At 42.4% G+C, this 20,019-nt stretch overlaps 1 protein-coding gene across 2 annotated transcripts in view; it reads left to right on the top strand.

Moving 5' to 3' along the window:
- Positions 1-20,019, top strand: part of PPP1R9A (protein phosphatase 1 regulatory subunit 9A) — a 342,676-nt gene that overhangs the window by 227,743 nt on the left and 94,914 nt on the right. For both annotated transcript variants that reach the window (XM_073629582.1, XM_073629581.1), the window contains exons 7-9: positions 3,682-3,834; positions 8,732-8,785; positions 19,432-19,661. In XM_073629582.1, the coding sequence (XP_073485683.1) occupies positions 3,682-3,834; positions 8,732-8,785; positions 19,432-19,661 (437 nt within the window). The remainder of the gene's footprint in view (positions 1-3,681; positions 3,835-8,731; positions 8,786-19,431; positions 19,662-20,019) is intronic.

Here is a 20,019-nt window from a genome sequence, read left to right as displayed (position 1 = left end):
GGCCCGTGTGTACAGGGCTTAAAGAGCATTCTTCCCACTGACCATCACACTAATGTATCATGAGTTGAAGAAATAGTCATTTGTAACAGGGGTTCCTTGAAAGTTATTTCAAGGGTTCCTCCGTGTTGGAAAAGTTGAGAAAGGCTGTTTTAGACTTTTCAAAGGAGAAGATGTCATGGCCAATCCAAAGAATTTCTGGACGGTATCAGTGTCTTTGTCCCCACACAGACTGAGCTATCCCTCATTAACATACAATACATGAAGACGGTTTCAAAGTTTGTAGCCCTTTGTTAGGACAGACAGTGTTCAAATCTAGTTTACAGCTGATAATGTAGAACTGTGAACACAGTACAAGCATTACTCCACAGCCCCCTCCCAAACATCACAAAGGGACCGGCCAAATTTTGATCCACAAACAGATCCCCGTTCTGACAGGGGAGGAGAGAGTGATCTGCTGTTCCTAGTGATTAGGAACAGCCATCTGTCTCCTCCTCCAGTCAGCCCCATCCCCCCCACAGTTAGAAACACCTCCCTAGGGAACACATTTAACCCCTTGATCGCCCCCCAGTGTTAACCCCTTCCCTGCCATTGTCATTTATACAGTAATCAGTGCATTTCTATAGCACTGATCTCTGTATAAATGTCAGTGGCCCCAAAAAAGTGTCAAAAGGGTCCGATCTGTCTGCCGCAATGTCGCAGTCCAGCTAAAAATCGCTAATCACCGCCATTACTAGTAAAAAAAAAAAAAAATGCCATAAATCTATTACCTATTTTGTAGGCGCTATAACTTTTGTGCAAAGCAATCAATAAACGCTTATTGCGATTTTTATTTTTTTTTTACCAAAAATATTTAGAAGAATACATATTAGCCTAAACTGATGAAGATTTTTTTTGGGGGTGGGGATATACTCATTATAGCAAAAAGTAAAAAATATTGTTTTTTTATTTTTCAAATTTGTTGGTTTTTTTTTGTTTATAGCGCAAAAAAAAAAAAAAATGCAGAGTTGATCAAATACCACCAAAAGAAAGCTCTATTTGTGGGAAAAACTTGTCCAGAGTTATGAAAGAAGTGGCTGTGGAATATTGAGTCTCATGGCTTCTGATTTTAGACAGTTAATTTTAAGATTGGAGAGCGCTCCATATGTCTCGAACTCTTTAAAGAGATTTGGTAGGGAGATCACAGGGTTCAGAGGGAAAACAGCATGTCATCAGCGTAGGCCGAGACCTTATGTTGGGTGCTTCCAACTTTTATGCCAGTTATTTCCGGGTTCCTATGTATGGTGCACAAAAAGGGTTCCAGTGACAGGGCGAAGAGGAGGGGGGGCAGTGGGAATCCTTGTCGCGTCCCATTAGTAATTTGGAAAGGATCTGACAGGACCCCATTGGCCCGAACTCGGGCTGTAGGATGCGTGTAGATTGATGAGCTCCACTGGCGCACGTTGGTGCCGAACCCTATGTGTTGCAGGACCGTGAGGTTGAAGTCCCAGTTCACCCTGTCAAAGGCCTTCTCGGCGTCTGTGCTCAGAAACACACTTCGGGTCCGGGATTTGTTCACTATGTGGAGCAGGTTAAGTACCTTGGTGGTATTGTCTCTAGCCTCAAGGGTAGGTACAAACCCTATTTGATCGAATTAAATTAAATGTGGGAGGTGTTGTTGGATTCTAGTCGCTAATATCTTAGTAAAAATTTTTAGGTCGATATTGAGCAGCGAGATCGTCCTATAATTCCCACACGATGTCTGGTCTTTCCCCTCCTTCAGGATCACTGCTATGTGGGTTTGCAGGGTGTCTACTGGGAAAGAAGAGGTGGATCCAACTGTGTTAAACAGTTTAGCCATAAAGGGGCCAAGAGAGGGTAGGAGTGTTTTGTAATAATGGATGGTGAGCCCATCAGGGCGGGGTACTTTCCCAGGCTTAGTTGCCCCTATTGCTCCCTGAAGTTCTTCTAGCGTAATAGGGTCTTCCAGAGCCTCTTGTGCCAAAGACGGCAGTTGGTGCATATGAGAGGAAGCCAAGTAAGAGTATATACGTTCCTGTGGTGAGGGTGTCTTGTCTAGATTATACAGGAAGATGTCAAATTTCTGAAATTCCCAGGCAATGTCTTGTGGTTTGGTAACTTTGGTCCCTTTTGGCGGTAGTAGATGGGGTATCTATGTCGCCAGCCTCTGTTCTCTAAGAGACCTAGCCAGCAGTTTGCCACATTTGTTACCAGATTCGTATGATATTTTCTTACAAATCTGCAGTGCCGCTTTGGCTTGCAATAAGTCATTAATTTGTGTTCGTCGGGTGAGAAGTTCCATCTCTAGAGCAGGAGACAGTGTCTGTTTATGACAAGCTTCTATACCTCGTAAGTCTTCTAATAGTGAATTTAACTGTTTGAAGTGTTGTTTCTTGATTCCCAAGTCATGTTAAATAAGCACACCACGAATGACCGCTTTGTGTGCCTCCCAAACAATACCGAGGTCGCAGTCTGTCATGTCATTGCTGTTATGGAATTATTTCTGATTGGAACTCTAAAACAAACTTAATACTGCAGCTGCAGGAACAGATTCACAGGACTCAATCACTGTGTTTAAAATGTCCGTTCATTGTCAAAATGTATTATTACATGTTATTTTATACATAGATAAGAAAGGGGTGGTTTGAGATGTTATTAAAAACGTACGAATATAAATATGTTATTAAAAGCTAACAAATAGAAATATATTATTAAAAGCTAGCGAATAGAACAATTGCAAAAGTAAAACCTTGAGGGGGGGGGGGGGACAGAGAGAGAGAGAGAGAGCTTCTAGTAGAAGATGTGTCTGTGTGTTAGGTGAAGGTTACAGAACACATTTTAACAATGAGAACAAAATGGAGTCTCTTGTGCTTAAATAAACAATACAGTGAATGTCCATGTCCATGGAAGTAGAAGGTATCTTCAGAGGGGATCAAGGGGACATTAAAGTCACCTCCTAAAATCAGCTGTCCTTCGGAGAAGTCCATTAGGTTCCCGATCACCCTCCCTAGGAATAGGAAGGCATCTTGGTTACTATTTGGGACATACAGATTCACCAAGGTCACCTTGACACCACCCATCATGCCTTTTTTAAGAACAAAGAAATGACCTGTAGGGTCTAGAGCAGTGTCCAGGCAGGTCCATGGCATCTTACTGGCGATGAGTATAGACACCCTCCATGTTTTTGTTGCCAAGTTGGTTGAGTGATAAGCTATCAGGAAGGCTCTGTTCTTGAAGATGGGCAATTTGTCATCTCTGAATGAAGGCTACATCCGCTTTGAGGTGATGTAGGTCCTGTAATAGCATTCGCCTTTTCTCCGGGACGTTAAGTCCTTTGGTGTTAAGCGAGATCACATTAATAACCTCCATAATGGGGGGGATTGGGAGAAAGGGGGGGGGGGGTAAGAGACCAGCAGAAAAAGCAGAGAGAGGAGGGTAAAAGAGAGAAACAGTTCAGAAAATAGTAGAGAAAAACTAAATAAGTAGCAAAATATTGCTAGTACACTCACCAGTTGAATACTGGGAGTTGAGCGTTGGCCTATGTGGGGATTTGGATAGACACGACCGGAGATAGAGTTCCGGCAATCCCTACCCATCCCGACCTTGATAGGTCGCATTATCACTTCTCTGAGTATCATTGGGGGAGGTCACGTGATGGTAATCATTGTCACGTTTTAATCCCAGACAGGAGAGTACGCCACGGATGAAGATGATGAAGATGTTGGTCCAGTAATTCCAGGAAGAGAAATGGCCATTGAAGTTTTTGATCTTCCGGAAGGGGATGAAATGTTCTCCTCTGATGTGGATGCGGCAAAGCTGGCTCACAAATTTAAAGAGGTAATTTACGTAGAATGGTCTTATTTTCAATAGCTGAGTGGTCAGTAATGGTTTAAAATGTATAAATAACCAATTTTTTAACTAGTTTTGGATAGAGTATGGAATGGTTAGAACTCTTTGTCAGGTTTTGATCGCTCTCTGTGTCTCACTCTTCTAAATCTGTCCTGGTGGGGACAGAAAGTGATGGGAAATCCGAACTTTTAGAGTTGCCACTAGAACAAGGGGTAAGGGGAAATCTTACAATCAGGACAACTGTTCCGTTGGCAGCTGCCCCAGAGAGGAAGTCCCCTTTTCTGCTTGATAGACTTTAGTACAACCAGCCTGTCTTTTTCTGGTTTGAACACTGCCAGCAGCTATAGCAGCCAGAATTGATCATTGTATTCTGACGGTGGGGAAACTACTTTCAGCTGTCAGAATGCAGAAGCTCTGTGGGAGGGATTCCCCCATCAACACTGAACGTGTTGATGGGGGAACCAAGTTGCAGGAAAGAGCATTGCTTAAAGGAGTTGTAAACCCTCGTGGTTTTTCACCGTTCTCCTTGGTTTTTAATGCATAGAATGCATTAAGGTGAAAAACCTTCTGTGCTCACATAATTTGTAATATAACATCTTTGCCATTCTGAAGCTTCCCTCCAACCACTTTGCATATTATTTTATTTACACTGTGATTCTGTACTTGCCAAATAGGCTGCAGAAATCTCCCTCCACTGAGTCTGGCTGCATCCATTTTAACTGTGAGTAGCTGAAGCTGCTGCCTGTTCACTTCCTGGATTTACACAGACACACAGAGGCACGCCTCCTGCTCTGCAGCGCTCATTGGCCCTCTTATGACTCATTCCCCATCCCTTTCTGGCAAATTCTCACAAGAGTGAGAGAGAGAGCTGTGCATGATGTCACAAGTCTAGGCTTTTTACCATACAAGAAACAAGAAGTGGGCTGTATAAGGGATTTACTGGCAGAAAAAAATGTTTTACTATCCAAAGTTAGGAAAAAAGGATAACAGGGGAGGGTTGGTACTATCTTGGATGAAATACGAACTAGATGGAACCCAACAAACAACAAACAACAATTGTCCTGCTCGGTGGCGGCTCCATTCGGTTTTATGAGCATGAGTCCCTGAAGCACATTGAGATACAGCTCCCGTTCTCGCAAGACCTTGTTTTCTTGTGAAGCCATCTACTTACTATGAACCATTGGAGCTACTTATCTGCATAGGGGTGCTCTTTTTGTCTCCCTTGGACGCTCTGGCTTTTGCTTTATCCTTCTTTGCCAATCTTGAGACTTTGTGCCATTATTGGGATACCCCGTTGGGTTCCAACCCTTCCCTGTTGAGCCTCGCTTGTTTGGCGTCATACGGGGGGACCAGTGTGGATAAGGAGGGGCCAGCCATATGCCCTACTCTCCCTTTTTTTGGGGTGTATACGACAGATTTGCCTCCGGGACTTGGCAGTGAGCTTCTTTTATTGAATATGCTTGGTGTGATTCTCCCTACAAGTTGCCCTTGATGAAGGGACTTTCTATTCAGTCCCGAAACGCGTAGGCCCAGGTGGAAGACTGCACGAATATACATTCGAAACTCACACCAGTATTTTCATAATTTTTATGTTCCTCTGTCATATGTGAACATCATTATATTTTTGTATATTTGTATATTTGTACCAATAAAATAGTTTTTTATTACTCCGTTGCCTTTAAAGTCCCACCAATCTTTTGAGGGGTTATCCTTTTTTCCTTATATCAGGGATGGTGGCAACCTATATGACCTATTTGGATGGTATCCTTTTTTTTTATACTATCCAAAGTTAAAACAACAAGGGCAGAAGATTTAATAGATGGAAAGATGAAAAAATGACTGAAGGTCCGCTTTAAGCTGGCTGTACACTAATAGATTTTGGAATGCATATCCATAAAAATAGTATGAAAATTCTCCTTACATTCTATGACTTGATGCACTTTGTACAAAAATTAAAATTTTGTTTGCTTTTAAAATTCGATTTTAGAGTGAATGTAATGTAGGAGATTGGCCAGGGTTGCCTGCATTGCCCTCTCATGAAAGGTTTCCTTTAAATAAAACCACGGGGAGCGTTATAACTCTGTACCGGAGTCCATGTCTGTGAAATGTCAAATGTGAAATGGGACTTAGTCCCCCGCATCGGCTCACCATAAATTTCTCACAAAGCAGGATTATCTACAAGAGAGTTTTCACTCTGTTCCTAAGTATTGTTCAATAGGAAAGTACATATAAATACTATAATTATCAAGTTCTCTCCGACAGCACACGCATACAAATTACAGAGCTTCCTTCTCTGAAAAAACGCAGAACAAATCGAGGGGTAAGAATAGCTCAGAGGCCTAATGGATCGTCAGCTAAGACTGTGCATTAGATCGTTGCTGAAAGGAGTTTATGGCTCAGATCTTCCTGTGTAGCTGTAATGGCTTGTATGTTCCAGCATTTGTTCTCTTTTTAAATGTTATTACGTATGCTGAAATATACAGTAACATTGGCTTTCAGTGATCAGCATTTTCAGTGCAGAATCCCTGTATCCCTAACACCAACTCTACATGTGACCCTAACACTAAGCCTTCCTGTAATCCTAACACTAGCCCTGCCGGAGACCCTCGCACTAACCCTCCTTATATTCAAATGCTGTCTATCCCTGTGACACTAACTCCAGCCCTCACATTAACCCCCCTCTAGCCTAAAACTAACCCTCTATGTAACCCTAACACTAACCCAGCCATGTAACCCTAACACTAACCCAGCCATGTAACCCTAAAACTAACCCTCCCTGTAACCCTAAAACTAACCCTCCCTGTAACCCTAACACTAACCCTCCCTGTAACCCTAACACTAACACTCCCTGTAACCCTAACACTAACCCTCCCTGTAACCCTAACACTAACCCTCTATGTAACCCTAAAACTAACCCTCCCTGTAACCCTAACACTAACTCTCCCTGTAACCCTAACACTAACCCTCCCTGTAACCCTAACACTAACCCTCCCTGTAACCCTAACACTAACCCTCTATGTAACCCTAAAACTAACCCTCCCTGTAACCCTAACACTAACTCTCCCTGTAACCCTAACACTAACCCTCCCTGTAACCCTAACACTAACCCTCCCTGTAACCCTAACACTAACCCTCTATGTAACCCTAAAACTAACCCTCCCTGTAACCCTAACACTAACTCTCCCTATAACCCTAACACTAACTCTCCCTGTAACCCTAACACTAACCCTCCCTGTAACCCTAACACTAACCCTCCCTGTAACCCTAACAATAACCCTTCCTGTAACCCTAACATCGAACCTCCCTGTAACCCTAACACTGACCCTCCCTGTAACCCTAACGCTAACCCTCCCTATAACCCTAACACTAACCCTCCCTGTAACCCTAACACTAACCCTCCATGTAACCCTAACAATAACCCCCCCTGTAACCCTAACACTAACTCTCCCTGTAACCCTAACACTAACCCTCCATGTAACCCTAACAATAACCATTCCTGTAACTCTAATAATAACCCTCCCTGTAACCCTAACACCAAACCTCCCTGTAACCCTAACACCAAACCTCCCTGTAACCCTAACAATAACCCTCCCTGTAACCCTAACACTAACCCTCCATGTAACCCTAACAATAACCTTTCCTGTAACTCTAATAATAACCCTCCATGTACCTAGCACCAAACCTCCCTGTAACCCTAACAATAATCCTCCCTGTAACTCTAATAATAACCCTCCTTGTAACCCTAACACTAACCCTCCATGTAACCCTAAAACTAACACTCCTTGTAACACTAACCTTCCCTGTGACCCTAACAGTACTCTTGCTTACAACCCCTACACTAATTCTCCATGTAACCCTTACACTAGCCCTCCCTTTAATTCTAACATTAACCCCCATAACCCTAACACTAATCCTCTCTGTAACACGAATGCTAACTTTCCTTGTATCCCTAACACTAAATCGAGCACTAACCCTCCCTGTAACCCCAACACTAACCTCCTTGTATCCCTAACACTAACCTCCTTGTATCTCTAACAAAGGTGACAGGGAAGGATCTCCAGTACACAGTCTGTGATTGACAGCCTCAGCTCCGTTCCTTTGTGCTGTGTGAAGGGGGGGGGGGGTGTGTCCCTTCCCTCCAATCAGCTCTCAAAGCTCTCCTAACTGAGCCCTGCAGAGTGTAACTTCAGCTCTCCGCTCCCTGTTTTCTGACAGCTCAGACAAGCTTTATAAAATCTGGAATGTATGTAGAGAAGAGAAGACAGGCAGATAAACAAGTACAACTTATGTAGGAGGATTTGTTTCATCTCTGTGTATCACCTGAGGACAGTCACTTCTCTGGGTATATGTAATGGTTTACAGCCACTTTAAGGAATGACAAGTCCCAGCATGGCCTGACACACCTTTTCCAGGGTGTGCTGGGATATGTGGTTCCTCATTAGCCCCGGGGTCTCCAGTCCCCTCTGGGGGCTGCCACCGCAGTGAAGAAACCGTTAACTGGGAGCCGCGTTTTATGATGTGTTATGTAAGGGATGAGTCACTGTGAGCGCCCGTCGCAGGGGGATGTTTATGTTGTCGTTTCGTCTCATTGTGTCAGGATGGATGTCGTTCAATACCGACACATTTCCATCTGACATGGCAGGCTCAGGGCAGCGCTCTCATCTGTAGCAGCCAAACAATCTTTTTTTTTTTTTCCCTTTTTTGCAGTAAGACATTAAAATTTACAGCCTACTGCACTGCAGCTTTCCTTGTCGGCCTTCTGCTGCAAATCCAGCGTGCAAGCTTTCCAAGCACCAAAAGCCTTTGCTCAATTTGTGATCCTCTTATATCCTTCTCTTCATTTTTTTTTTTTTTATTCATTTTATTTTTTTATTTTATTTTACAGCTACAGATTAAACATGCCGTCACTGAAGCTGAGATTAAGAAGCTGAAAGCCAAGGTAAGAGGGGAATGCACGGCGATCTTCTTTAGCATGCTGAACAGGCCCTGAGCCGCGCATTTCATGTCGTTGTCTTTAACAGGCTTATTCCGTAAGGCGCGGCGCAGAGCGAGGACAATGTGTAAAAAAAAAAGCCCTTTAACCCTTAAAGCGACAGGCTGATTTTTTTTTTTTGATTATTTTAAAATGTAAGAAAGGGATTAGGATTGTGAAAAACATACTGGTGTGTGTTAAGGTATTAAAAGCTTTTGTTTCCATTAGCGATTTTGTCAAAATTGATTTTGCAGAGAAAACTGACCGAGGACGGAGAAATTTCCTTTAGGTCCCGTTCACTTTTGAGAATTTGGTAACTCAAAAACGCTCAACAAGCGAAAAAACCTATTGTTTTCAATGGTCCTCGTTCACATCTGAGCGTCCTGTCGTTTGCAGCAAAACGCCCGTCGCTCAAAAAAAGTACAGGAGCTACTTTTCAGGCAGAATGGAGAGCTTTTTTTCTAGCGTTTTTCGCAAGCGTTTTATATTCTGCTCAAACAGCAGCTCTCTGCTTCTTTTTCAGCTGCACCCGACACCTTTTAGTTACAAACGCCTGAAAAACCGCCTCCAGAAAGCTGCAAAAACATGCAATTCTGCTCCAAAAAAAGCGCAAAAACATTTGAAAAAGTGATTCTTAGGTGTATAGACATCCCAAGTCTCCCGCAAGGTGCAGGAGTCTCCCACATTTCTGAGGCGGCTCCCGCACACCCACAAGCGCCTCCCGATCTCCCAGGAATGATCAGTGTGGCGGGGAACAGCTGTGAACACCGATCTCCTTTGTATAGATTTTTAGCTGACAGCCGCTTCTTCTCTCCCTCCCGCGGCTCTCAGCTAAAAAGCTATATAGGGAGATCAGTGTTCACAGCTGTCCCTCCTGCTGCACCCATCATTCCCAGCTGGATCCTGTGTGCTCCTCCCCCGGCCCCCTTCGTGTCCTTCTCAGCCCCCCCCCTGTTCTCCTGCGCCCCCCCCCCCCGTGTTCTTCTCTGCCACTCCTGTCCCCCCCCCCCCATCCCACGCAGCCAGCTCCCCTCCTCTCCCCTCGGCTGTGGGGGAACTGTCAGGAATTGGACACAGTGAGCGAGATCGCTCCTGTGTCCTGTGATACCTGAGCAGAGTAAACTGTGTTTACTCTGCTCAGTTTATGAATGAATAGGAGCCTCTGTCTCCTGTTCATTCATCTTTAGTGCTGAGAAAGGAACTGAGGAATCTGTGTCCTCAGTTCCTTTGTCTGTCTCAAAGGGGAGATGTCGGAGGTCTGTTTAGACCCCTGATATCTCACCAAAGCCCCCCAAAATATATAAAAAAAAATATTGTAAGAAAAATCTAAAAAATGAAAAAGTGTAAAAAAATTACTGACATCACTCTTACCTGCCCTACCAACATTGTCCACTACCCCAACCCCCTTCCCCCAAAAAGCATTGTGCAAAAAAAAAAAAAAATTAAAAACAAATTAAATTGTAAAAAAATCAATGATTAAAAATAAAAAAAAAACTACTGACACCATCCACTGTCACCCACCCTCTACCCACTTCCCCAGAAGCACTGTAAAAAAATATTGAAAAAGTGACTTAAAAAATATTTTGCCGCAGTGGGAGGTTGGGGGGTTGTGGGTGCGAAGCTCCACCTCCCTGAATTGAGTTTTTGCAGGTTGGGATGTCTGGGTGTAAATGTAGCCTTAAAGGGATAGTTTACCACAAAACTGCCTATGCAAATTAGGTATGTCTGTAGATAAAAACAAACTGTGCAGCTCTGACTAAAGTTGAATAAAGCCCTTGCTATAGGTGTAGGCCATTTACATACCTTATAAAGCCTGACTGGAATACTCCCAGAACATTGCTAAGTACTCCCAGGACGTTGCTAAGTGAGGCCTAGTCATCACCGCTCACCTCCACCATCACAGGAGTGAGCTCTCAAATGCGGAGCTCCGAGCTACTTCATCAGGGGAGAGAAAGAGCATGTGAGGGGGTTTGAATCAGAGGAAGAGCTCCCTCCTGTGATGGTGGAGGTGATCGGTGATGACTAGGCCTCACTTAGCAATGTACTGGGAGTATTCCAGTCAGGCTTGGGGAGGTATGTAAATGGCCTACACCTATAGCAAGGGTATTATTCATCTTTAGTCAGAGCTTGATTTAATCTACAAACATCCCTTTCCTGCATAGACAGTTTTTTTGTAAAGGTGAACTACCCCTTTAAACTGGGGTACACACTATAAGAAAATCGGGCGAACATTTGCCTGATTTTCCTTGTTGTTTCACAGCAAATTAGAACCATTGGACGAAAATTTGTTCAAAAATTCTTCTAGGACAAAGGCTTTTTTGTTGTTTATTGTGTCTGATCATGCGCATTCTTTCTTTTCTGATTTACCGGGGGGAGCTACAAGCACCGATCTCCCTGTATAGATTTCAATAAAGCAGCTAAAAGCCACGGGGGGGATTGGGGTGCAGGTATCGGCTCAAGCGCCGGAGAATTTACATACTTACTGTCTTGCTCGGGATGACGTGACCCCCCCCCTTGCATGTGCAGTCATTTCAGAATACAGGCAGTGTGCCAGAATGTAAAGTGAACTGTGTAGGTGCAGCTTAATGTACATTCTACAGGGGATTGCAAACAGACAGGTACATCATATAATTGCAGATGGGACACTGCATTCTCTTCTGCAAAGAAAAGCCTGCCTGTTCACAATGTTTTGTTTAATGTTAGTTCCTTTGCTCCACTGTTGTCCCGATGAGACCTGTTTCTTTTCTAGGCTCTACTAATATCTTGCCTTTGCTCTGTTGAAGCATTACAGCCTCTGTCAGACCCTTCAACACTTCTCAGAGTTTCAGATTCCTGTGTGGCTCCATCCTCCGACACCTGCATCGCTGCTGCGTTCTGTAGTTGTGTGCGTGACGGGTTGAAGCTTTAATCCTCTGATACAATGAAGCTGGCTACTCAGTAGCATCCATTGGAACACATTTTTATTGGCTACATAGCAGGATACAACAGTAACATGCTAATGCATTTCGGCCGAAGCCTTATTCATATGCTATGAGTAAAGCTTTGGCCGAAACATGTTAGCTTATTACTGCTGTATCATGCTGTGCAGCCAATGAAGAATTGTTCCAATAGAGGTAACGGAATAGCTGGCTTCCTTGTATCAGGGGATTATTGCTACATTTCAAAGCAATGGCAGCTGGTGGTATATTTTTTTTTTGGGGGGGGGGGCAAACAATCCACCTGCCCCCCTGGTCAGTCAGATTGATCATAGGTACCCCTCCCCTCCCATGGTTGGTCCCAAGCTCTGCAATTACCCCATCTAGTTCAGGGGCAGCGCTTCCTCCGGGCGGCGTCTCCAACTCCTGGTGCTTCACGGCAGCTTCCCCTGCGTCTCCTCCCTCCGTCTCCTCGGCGACCAATAGGGTCGCTTCTCCTCTCAGCCAATCAGGTGAGGGGTCTCAGGACTCATTTGCTGATTGGCTGGGAGGAGATTAAGGAAGACAATAGAGAGTATTATTTCACTATTGTCACACAACTGGGTGGGTTTGGGGCGCAGAGTCCCCCCTCTTTTGAAGCCTATTAGAGCCTCTGGCTTTACAGTGGTTGTAAACCCTTACAGACCACTTTGACCTAGATTAAGGCTTACCTGTAGGTCCAAGAAATATCTCCTAAACCTACATTATGTAGATAAATAAAAACCTCACATGTAGATTAGGGGGCCAAACGCATGGATGGGGGGGGGGGGCAGTTCCCGTGCACTCTGCATTATGGGCCGCCACTGTTTCAAAGACGTTTGGGGCACCGGAGCCCCGGTTCCCAGTCTCCCAGGTAATTTGCAGTAGGGCATGTGGAAGGATGAAGCTACAGCATGCAGCAGGACACAGGCATCTGACACTCCCAAGAGTGTTGCATGATGAAGGGACTAATGGAGGCTGTAGCGACTGAACAAAGCAAAGATAGGCAACATGGGCCACCTCTATTATTGTAAGGAACTGCCATATACATTTTTTCTGGTGACACGGTTGCTTTAAAAGTGGTGATTCAAATTCTTACAAATGCCCATTCCTGGATGAAACCAATGAAATACTCTTGCTTGATCAAGGTTTTAGGATGCTGTAAATTCACATTTGCCTCTCCATTTTGCTGATGTTGAATCAGTCATGGATGATTGTATTTGTCTTTTATTTGATCAGCCAAACAGCCTATTTCTGGTACTGTCCCCACAGCTAGTGACCATTCTCTGTTATCACAGCACAACAAAGCTGGCCATAGATGGATCTTTTTTTATTCATTCGGCCAAAATAAAAGAATGGATTCCTCCATCCACGCAATCAAGATGGATGGAGAAATCCTCCCCCCGCTAAGACAGTGGGGTTGATTTACTAAAGGCAAATATACTGTGCATTTTGTAAGTGCTGTTTCTCCAGAGCTTAGTAAATGAGGGGAAGCTCTGCTGACATGCATCATCCAATCATGTGCAAGCAAAACTGCAGGTTTTTTTTTGTTTCCTTGCTTGTGATTGGGTATTCTTTTTTTAAAGTGAAGCTTCCTATCACTTACTAAGTTCTGAGGCAACTGCACTTGCAAAGTACACAATCTGTTTGCCTTCAGGAAATAAATCCCATTGTATTCAGTCAGAATACATTGTCTGCAGCCCATTGATTGGCCATAGATGGATAGAAATTCATCTGGTTCAGCAGCTGGTTGCATCTGCCGATCATGCAAAATTCTCAAACAAGCTCGTTCGACAGAAGTCGATCATTTGTTAGACTTCTGTCAAGCAGAAGCGTCCACACATGGATAAAAATTCTGCTGGACCCTGCTGAACCGAACAAATTTCAATCCATCTATAGCCAGCTTTACTGTCCTGATGCATTGTGTTAACCTGTGTTTTTTTGCACATTAATATGCTTCGTGGTAACACACCAGAATGGCCAAGAAAATGGACATGCACCATTTTTGGCCTTGCAGCTCACCACATGTCATGCATTACAATGCTTCTTGGTAAGCTGCAACGCATGTGCATTGGGGCTGTAGTGTCTTGGTGCAGGGGTCTCCAAACTTTCTAAACAAAGGGCCAGTTTACTTTCCTTCAGGTTTTAGGGGGGCCAGACTGTGGCTTGTTGTGGTAGAAATAGCCCAGCCGCCAATAGGAGTAAGCAATACCCTGTTATTGGTTTTAGTGGGAGGAATGGTGCCACATTGTTGGTTGCAGTGGGAGGAAAAGAGCCCCATTGTTGGAATCGGTGAAAGGAATAGTGTCTCATTGATAGTATCAATGGGAGGAATGGTACCCGATTGTTAGTATCAGTGGGAGGAATAATTCCCCATTATTGGTATCGGTGGGAGGAATAGTTCCCCATTGTTGGCATCAGTGGGAGGAATAGAGCCTTATTGTTGGTATCAGTGGGAGGAAACGTACCACATTGTTGGTATCAGTGGGAGGAAACGTACCACATTGTTGGTATCAGTGGGAGGAATAGTGCCTCAATGTTGGTATCAGTAGGAACAATAGTGCCCCATTGTTGGTATCAGTGGGAGTAATAGAGCCCTATTGTTGGTATACGTGGGAGGAATAGTGCCCCATTGTTGATATCAGTGGGAGGAACAGTGCCCCATCATTGCTTCAGTGGAAAGAACAGAGTTCCAAGGGCTAGATAAAGGCAAGCAAAGAGCCATATTTGGCCCCCAGTCCACAGTTTGGAAACTACTGTCTTAATGTGTTGGGGTGTCTTTCAAAATGAAAGACACTGCAATGTGCAAAAACATAAGGTGCATTAACATGTGCTGCAGTAACGTGACCGTTACTGCAACATACGGCAGTGCAAAAGTGTGTTTCTGCCCTTAACATTTTCCCTGGACAGCCTTCAACATTCAGTGGTGCCTGCAATGTATTGAGAAGTTTACATCTGAAAATAGTTTAATGGTTTGGCACAGGAGGCCTAGCCATTCAGTATCGGCATCCAAATGTTTAGCCGTTATTTCAATCTTCTTGAATGCATTTCAATCTTCCTCCTGAAAAATTTACAGCACTTTTAATTACAGGGAAGCATTTTAGAAACGCGAACATGCAGAACGCAAGCAAATAGCATTATTTTCTTCTAGGCTGTTAAGCATGACGGAAATAGAAGACACAATAAATGTTTATTATCAGGAAATTATAAAACATAGACGAAACAGAGTCTGTCATATGTGGAAAGGAAACAATTCATTCCAAATGGGTCAGATTAATGAAAGTGGATATTTCAGTGCAAACGACTGAGAAGTAGGTTTCAGGTCTGGTTGTCATTGGCCCATGATTATTAAGACCAATATGTTGTCCATCATTGCTAAAGCATCTGTGATTTTCCAAAAAAGGCAACCCCAAAAAATGCCAGGGCCTGTTACAGTCATCAATAAAAGTTTTCATCCACTAGTGATGGACCCAATAATAGTGATCATCTTATGGTCTCCTAGAACTGGCAAGGTTGCCATAGACGTGCAACCATGGTTGAAAGATCCAAGTGCCAAGCTCTCTCTCTCTATGGCATTGTTTAGCGTATAGTAAACTTTTCATCACCGTTATCTATTAAAACTCTAGCAGTCCTTCAGGTGTCCACACGTATTCTTAGCTAGCTGTTCATGTTGCCTTGGAGCTTAGAACGGTCTAACATGAAAAGGCCACTTTTGGCGAAGATTTTTGAGCTTCAGCCCACTCCTCCCCTAACTCGCCATATTTGCTACACTCATAGTTATATAGTCAGGTTGAAAGAAGACACAAGTCCATCTAGTTCAACCAAAAAAAAAAAATCATACAATCCCATATACACAATTCTTCACCCAGAAGTTGATCCAGAGGAAGGCAAAAAACCCCAGCAAAGCATGCTCCAATTTATTACAGCAGGGGAAAAAATTCCTTCCTGTTTCCCCGAGAAGCAATTGGATTTTTCCTGGATCAAATTTACCTATGAATGTTAGTATCCAGCTATATTATGTACAGTTAGGAGAGAATCCAGGCCTTTTTTAAAGCAATCTAATGAGCTGGCAAGAATCACCTCTGGAGGGAGTCTATTCCATATTTTCACAGCTTTTACTGTGAAGAAACCTTTCTCTATTTGGAGATCAAATCTTTTTTCCTTTAGATGTAAAGAGTGCCCCCTTGTCCTCTGCGATGACCTTAAGGTGAATAACTCAACACCAAGTTCACTATATGGACCACTTAATCTCCTCTTCTCGAGAGAATAAATTCAGTTCCTCTAATCTTTCCTCATAGCTGAGCTCCTCCATGCCTCTTATCAGTTTGGTTGCCCTTCTCTGCACTTTCTCCAGTTCCCCAATGAAACTGAACTGCATATTCCAGATGAGGTCTTACTAATGATTTGTACAGGGGCAAAATGATATCTCTCTCTCTGGAGTCCTTGCCTCTCTTAATACAAGAAAGGACTTTGTTCACTTTGGAAACCACAGTTTGCATTGCATGCTATTATTGAGCTTATGATCTACCAAAACCTCCAGATCCTTCTCCACTATGGATTCCCCCAGTTGTACTTCCCCTAGTATGTATGATGCATGCATATTCTTAGCCTCCAAGTGCATAACTTTACATTTTATCAACATTAAACTTCATTTGCCACTTAGTTGCCCAATTAGACAGTGCATTGAGGTTGGCTTGTAAATTGGAGACATCCTGTAAGGAAGTTAATCCACTGAATAGCTTGGTGTCATCTGCAAAGACAGAAAAGGTACTTTTAATGCCAGACCCTATATCATTTAATAAAGATATTAAATAGTAAGGGTCACAACACTGAACCTTGGGGTACACCACTGATAACCTTAGACCATTCAGAGTAAGAATCATTAACCACTACTCTCTTAATTCGGTCTTTTAGCCAGTTTTCTATTCATTTACAAATTGATCTTTCCAAGCCTGTAGACTTTACCTTACACATGAGCCATGTGTGGGGAAGTGTGTCAAACGCTTTTGCAAAATCCAAGTATACCACGTCCTCTGCCACCCTTCTGTCCAAGGTTTTACTTACCTCCTCATAAATAGATATCAGGTTTGTTTGACAACTTCTGTCTTTTATGAATCCATGCTGTCTGTTGCTTAAAATATTTTTTTCCAGCAAGAACTCATCTATGTCATCTTTTATTAAACTCTCCAGTATCTTCCCGACTGTAGAAGTTAAACTAACAGGTCCATAGTTATTTGGTAAAGACTTTGATCCCTTTTTAAATATGGGCACCACATTGGCCCTACGCCAATCCAGTGGTACCTGTCTAAATATTTCTGAACCATATCTCTTTTGAGTTATTGTGAATCATTAGGGGCTGTGCCAATACCATCCCTATTATGGACATGAGCTCCTCCATGCTCCTTTGTATACACAGAGCTGAAAAAAGTATTTAATAACTTTGCCTTCTCTTTGTCCCCAGTCACCCACTCAAGATTATTTTGTAAAGGGCCTACATGCTCAGATCTGACCTTTTTACTATTAATATATTTAAAGAATTTTTGGGGGTTTGTACTACTATCTTTTGCAATCTGTCGTTCGTTTTGAACTTTTGTGTCCTTGATTTCATTTTTACATATTCTGTTATATTCTTTGTAACATTTAAATGATGATAGTGTTCCTTCATTTCTATATTTTTTAATGTTTTTTTCTTATTATTTTTTGTAGCCATTTTAACTTTGGACATGAGGTTTTATTTTTAGCCTTCTAAACTTATTGCCCATGGGAATATACTTTGCAGTGAGTTCACAGTCTTTTTGAAGAATTCCCATTTCTGTTCTGTGTCCATTGATGCCATTATTCCCTCCCAGTCTAAGTCCTGGAGAGCAGCCCTCAACCTTGGAAAATTTGCTCTTAAATTTAAGTGTTTTTATCTTTCCCGTATGTGTTTGTTGCTTACAACTAACATTAAATGAAATCATGTTATGGTCACTGCTACTCAGATGTTCTTTTATAAGAATATTGGTAATAGGCTTTGCATGGTTGGAGATTACCAGGTCCAGCAGAGCGTCATTCCTAGTCAGAGCCTCAATAAACTGGACCATAAAATTGTCTTGTAATAGGTTTAGAAATTCTTGCCCTTTAACTATCCCAGCAGTGCCATTACTCTAGTCAATTTCCGGGTAGGTAAAATCCCCCATTATTATTACTGTCCTAGCCCTTGTAGCCCTTTCCATCTGTGCAAGGAGCTGAGTCTATTAACACTGGGAGGTCTATAACAAACTCCAATGATAAACTTTGTAGTGCGCACACCCATGTATAGCTCCACCCATAATGCTTCAGACTCATCACACTTTCCATCAACTAGGTCCTCTTTCACACTCGCTTCGAGATCACTTCTCACATAGAGACAGACACCACCACCCCTCTGTTTTACCCTGTCTTTCCAAAAGAGGGCATAGCCAGGAATATTAATAGCCCAGTCATGTGAAGAATGAAGCCAAGATTCAGCAATACTAATTAGATCATAGTTCTCCTCGTGCATGAGAGCTTCCAACTCGCCTATTTTGCTTGGCAGACTTCTGGCATTGGTGAACAAACACTTTAATTCATTGTCACATTTTGCAAACGTATGTTGCATATTTTTTGTTTTAGTACTAATAGTACCATTTCCAATGATTCTACAATCTTCTTTAGATTTACCCAAACTATATAATATGAAAACCTACCTAGCTACCTCTGTTGAATCTCATCATGCAGGACCTTGTACTACATAGTTGTTGCACGATCTAAAGGGGATTGTACATTTAGTTTGTAGCATCTGTGGCAAAGGGACCAATTGTGAGGATACAACTATTAAGCTGGCAATACACCAGTAAAATTTTCGTTTAAATTACTTTTTTTCCAGATCATTCATTCGATTTTCTAATAGGCGCAAATTGATGTTCATTTTCAACTGTTAGTGACAAGAAAATTAGGAGAAGAATGGAAAAATTGAAAAATTTATAGTTTTTCTCTAACAAATTAAATTCTAACTCTGAATATGGTTGTACTTATTGTAAAGAAACCTGTTAAAAATGTCTGGGATTCCATTCATATAGCAGGACTAGAATATTTTTTTTTTTACGGGCTTTCAAACAAAATTAGTTGACTCGGTGATGGCAAGAAAGTATGTGCTGATGAGCAATTTTTCTACAAATTTTGTTCTTAGAACAAAAATCTAAGCTTGCGTGGCCAACTTTGCTCAACTTTCTATGCCAGTGTTGGCATTTGCGTATTAAAGTGGAATTAAACCTTAAAATAAATGCTGACAGAAAGGATTTTTTATGAAATAAAAAGAGAGACCATTTATGTCAAAGCTGCTTCTCCCATTCTGTCAAAATTAAGGTAATACTGATGACTAGTTGGGTATCGCTATAGTCTTTCTTTCTTTCTTTCTTTCTTTCTTTCTTTCTTTCTTTCTTTCTTTCTTTCTTTCTTTCTTTCTTTCTTTCTTTCTTTCTCTTTCTTTCTTTTTCTTTCTTTCTTTCTTTCTTTCTTTCTTTCTTTCTTTTTCTTTCTTTCTTTCTTTCTTTCTTTCTTTCTTTCTTTCTTTCTTTCTTTCTTTCTTTCTTTCTTCCTTCCTTCCTTCCTTCCTTCCTTCCTTCCTTCCTCCCGGTCCTGCTTACTGCACCCCACTAATGGTATTTCCCAACCTTCTAGCTCCAAGCGGCAGAGAATGAGAAGGTGAGGTGGGAGGTTGAGAAGACACAGCTTCAACAGAACATTGAGGAGAATAAAGATAGGATGATGAAGCTGGAGAGTTACTGGATCGAGGCCCAGACGTTGTGCCACACGGTGAACGAACATCTGAAGGAGACGCAGAGCCAGTACCAGGCCCTGGAGAAGAAATATAACAAGGCCAAAAAACTGATCAAGGACTTCCAGCAAAAGTGAGATATTTTAGTGTAAACAAATACATTTAACATTCTAGAATTTACATGGATGGGCTTGTGTCGTTTTTCAACCTCACCAACTATGTAACATCTCTTAGAATTTGGAGGAAGTAAAAATGCAATGAGGTCCTAACTTCATGTTTGAGCTGATCACACTGTATGTAATGAAAATGGAAAGGTTTTATTAAAAATTTTCATGAGCGTGTTGATGGGGCGGGAGGGAGGAAAGGGGAAGGCAAAGTATGAGCAGTTTAAACTTCAACTTAGTTACATAGTTACATAGTAGGTGAGGTTGAAAAAAGACACACGTCCATCAAGTCCAACCTATGTGTGTGATTATGTGTCAGTATTACCT

The sequence above is a fragment of the Aquarana catesbeiana genome, linkage group LG05 (assembly GCF_042186555.1).
Source record: "Aquarana catesbeiana isolate 2022-GZ linkage group LG05, ASM4218655v1, whole genome shotgun sequence".
Classification (NCBI taxonomy): domain Eukaryota; kingdom Metazoa; phylum Chordata; class Amphibia; order Anura; family Ranidae; genus Aquarana; species Aquarana catesbeiana.
This window is presented reverse-complemented; position numbering and strand designations above follow the sequence as displayed.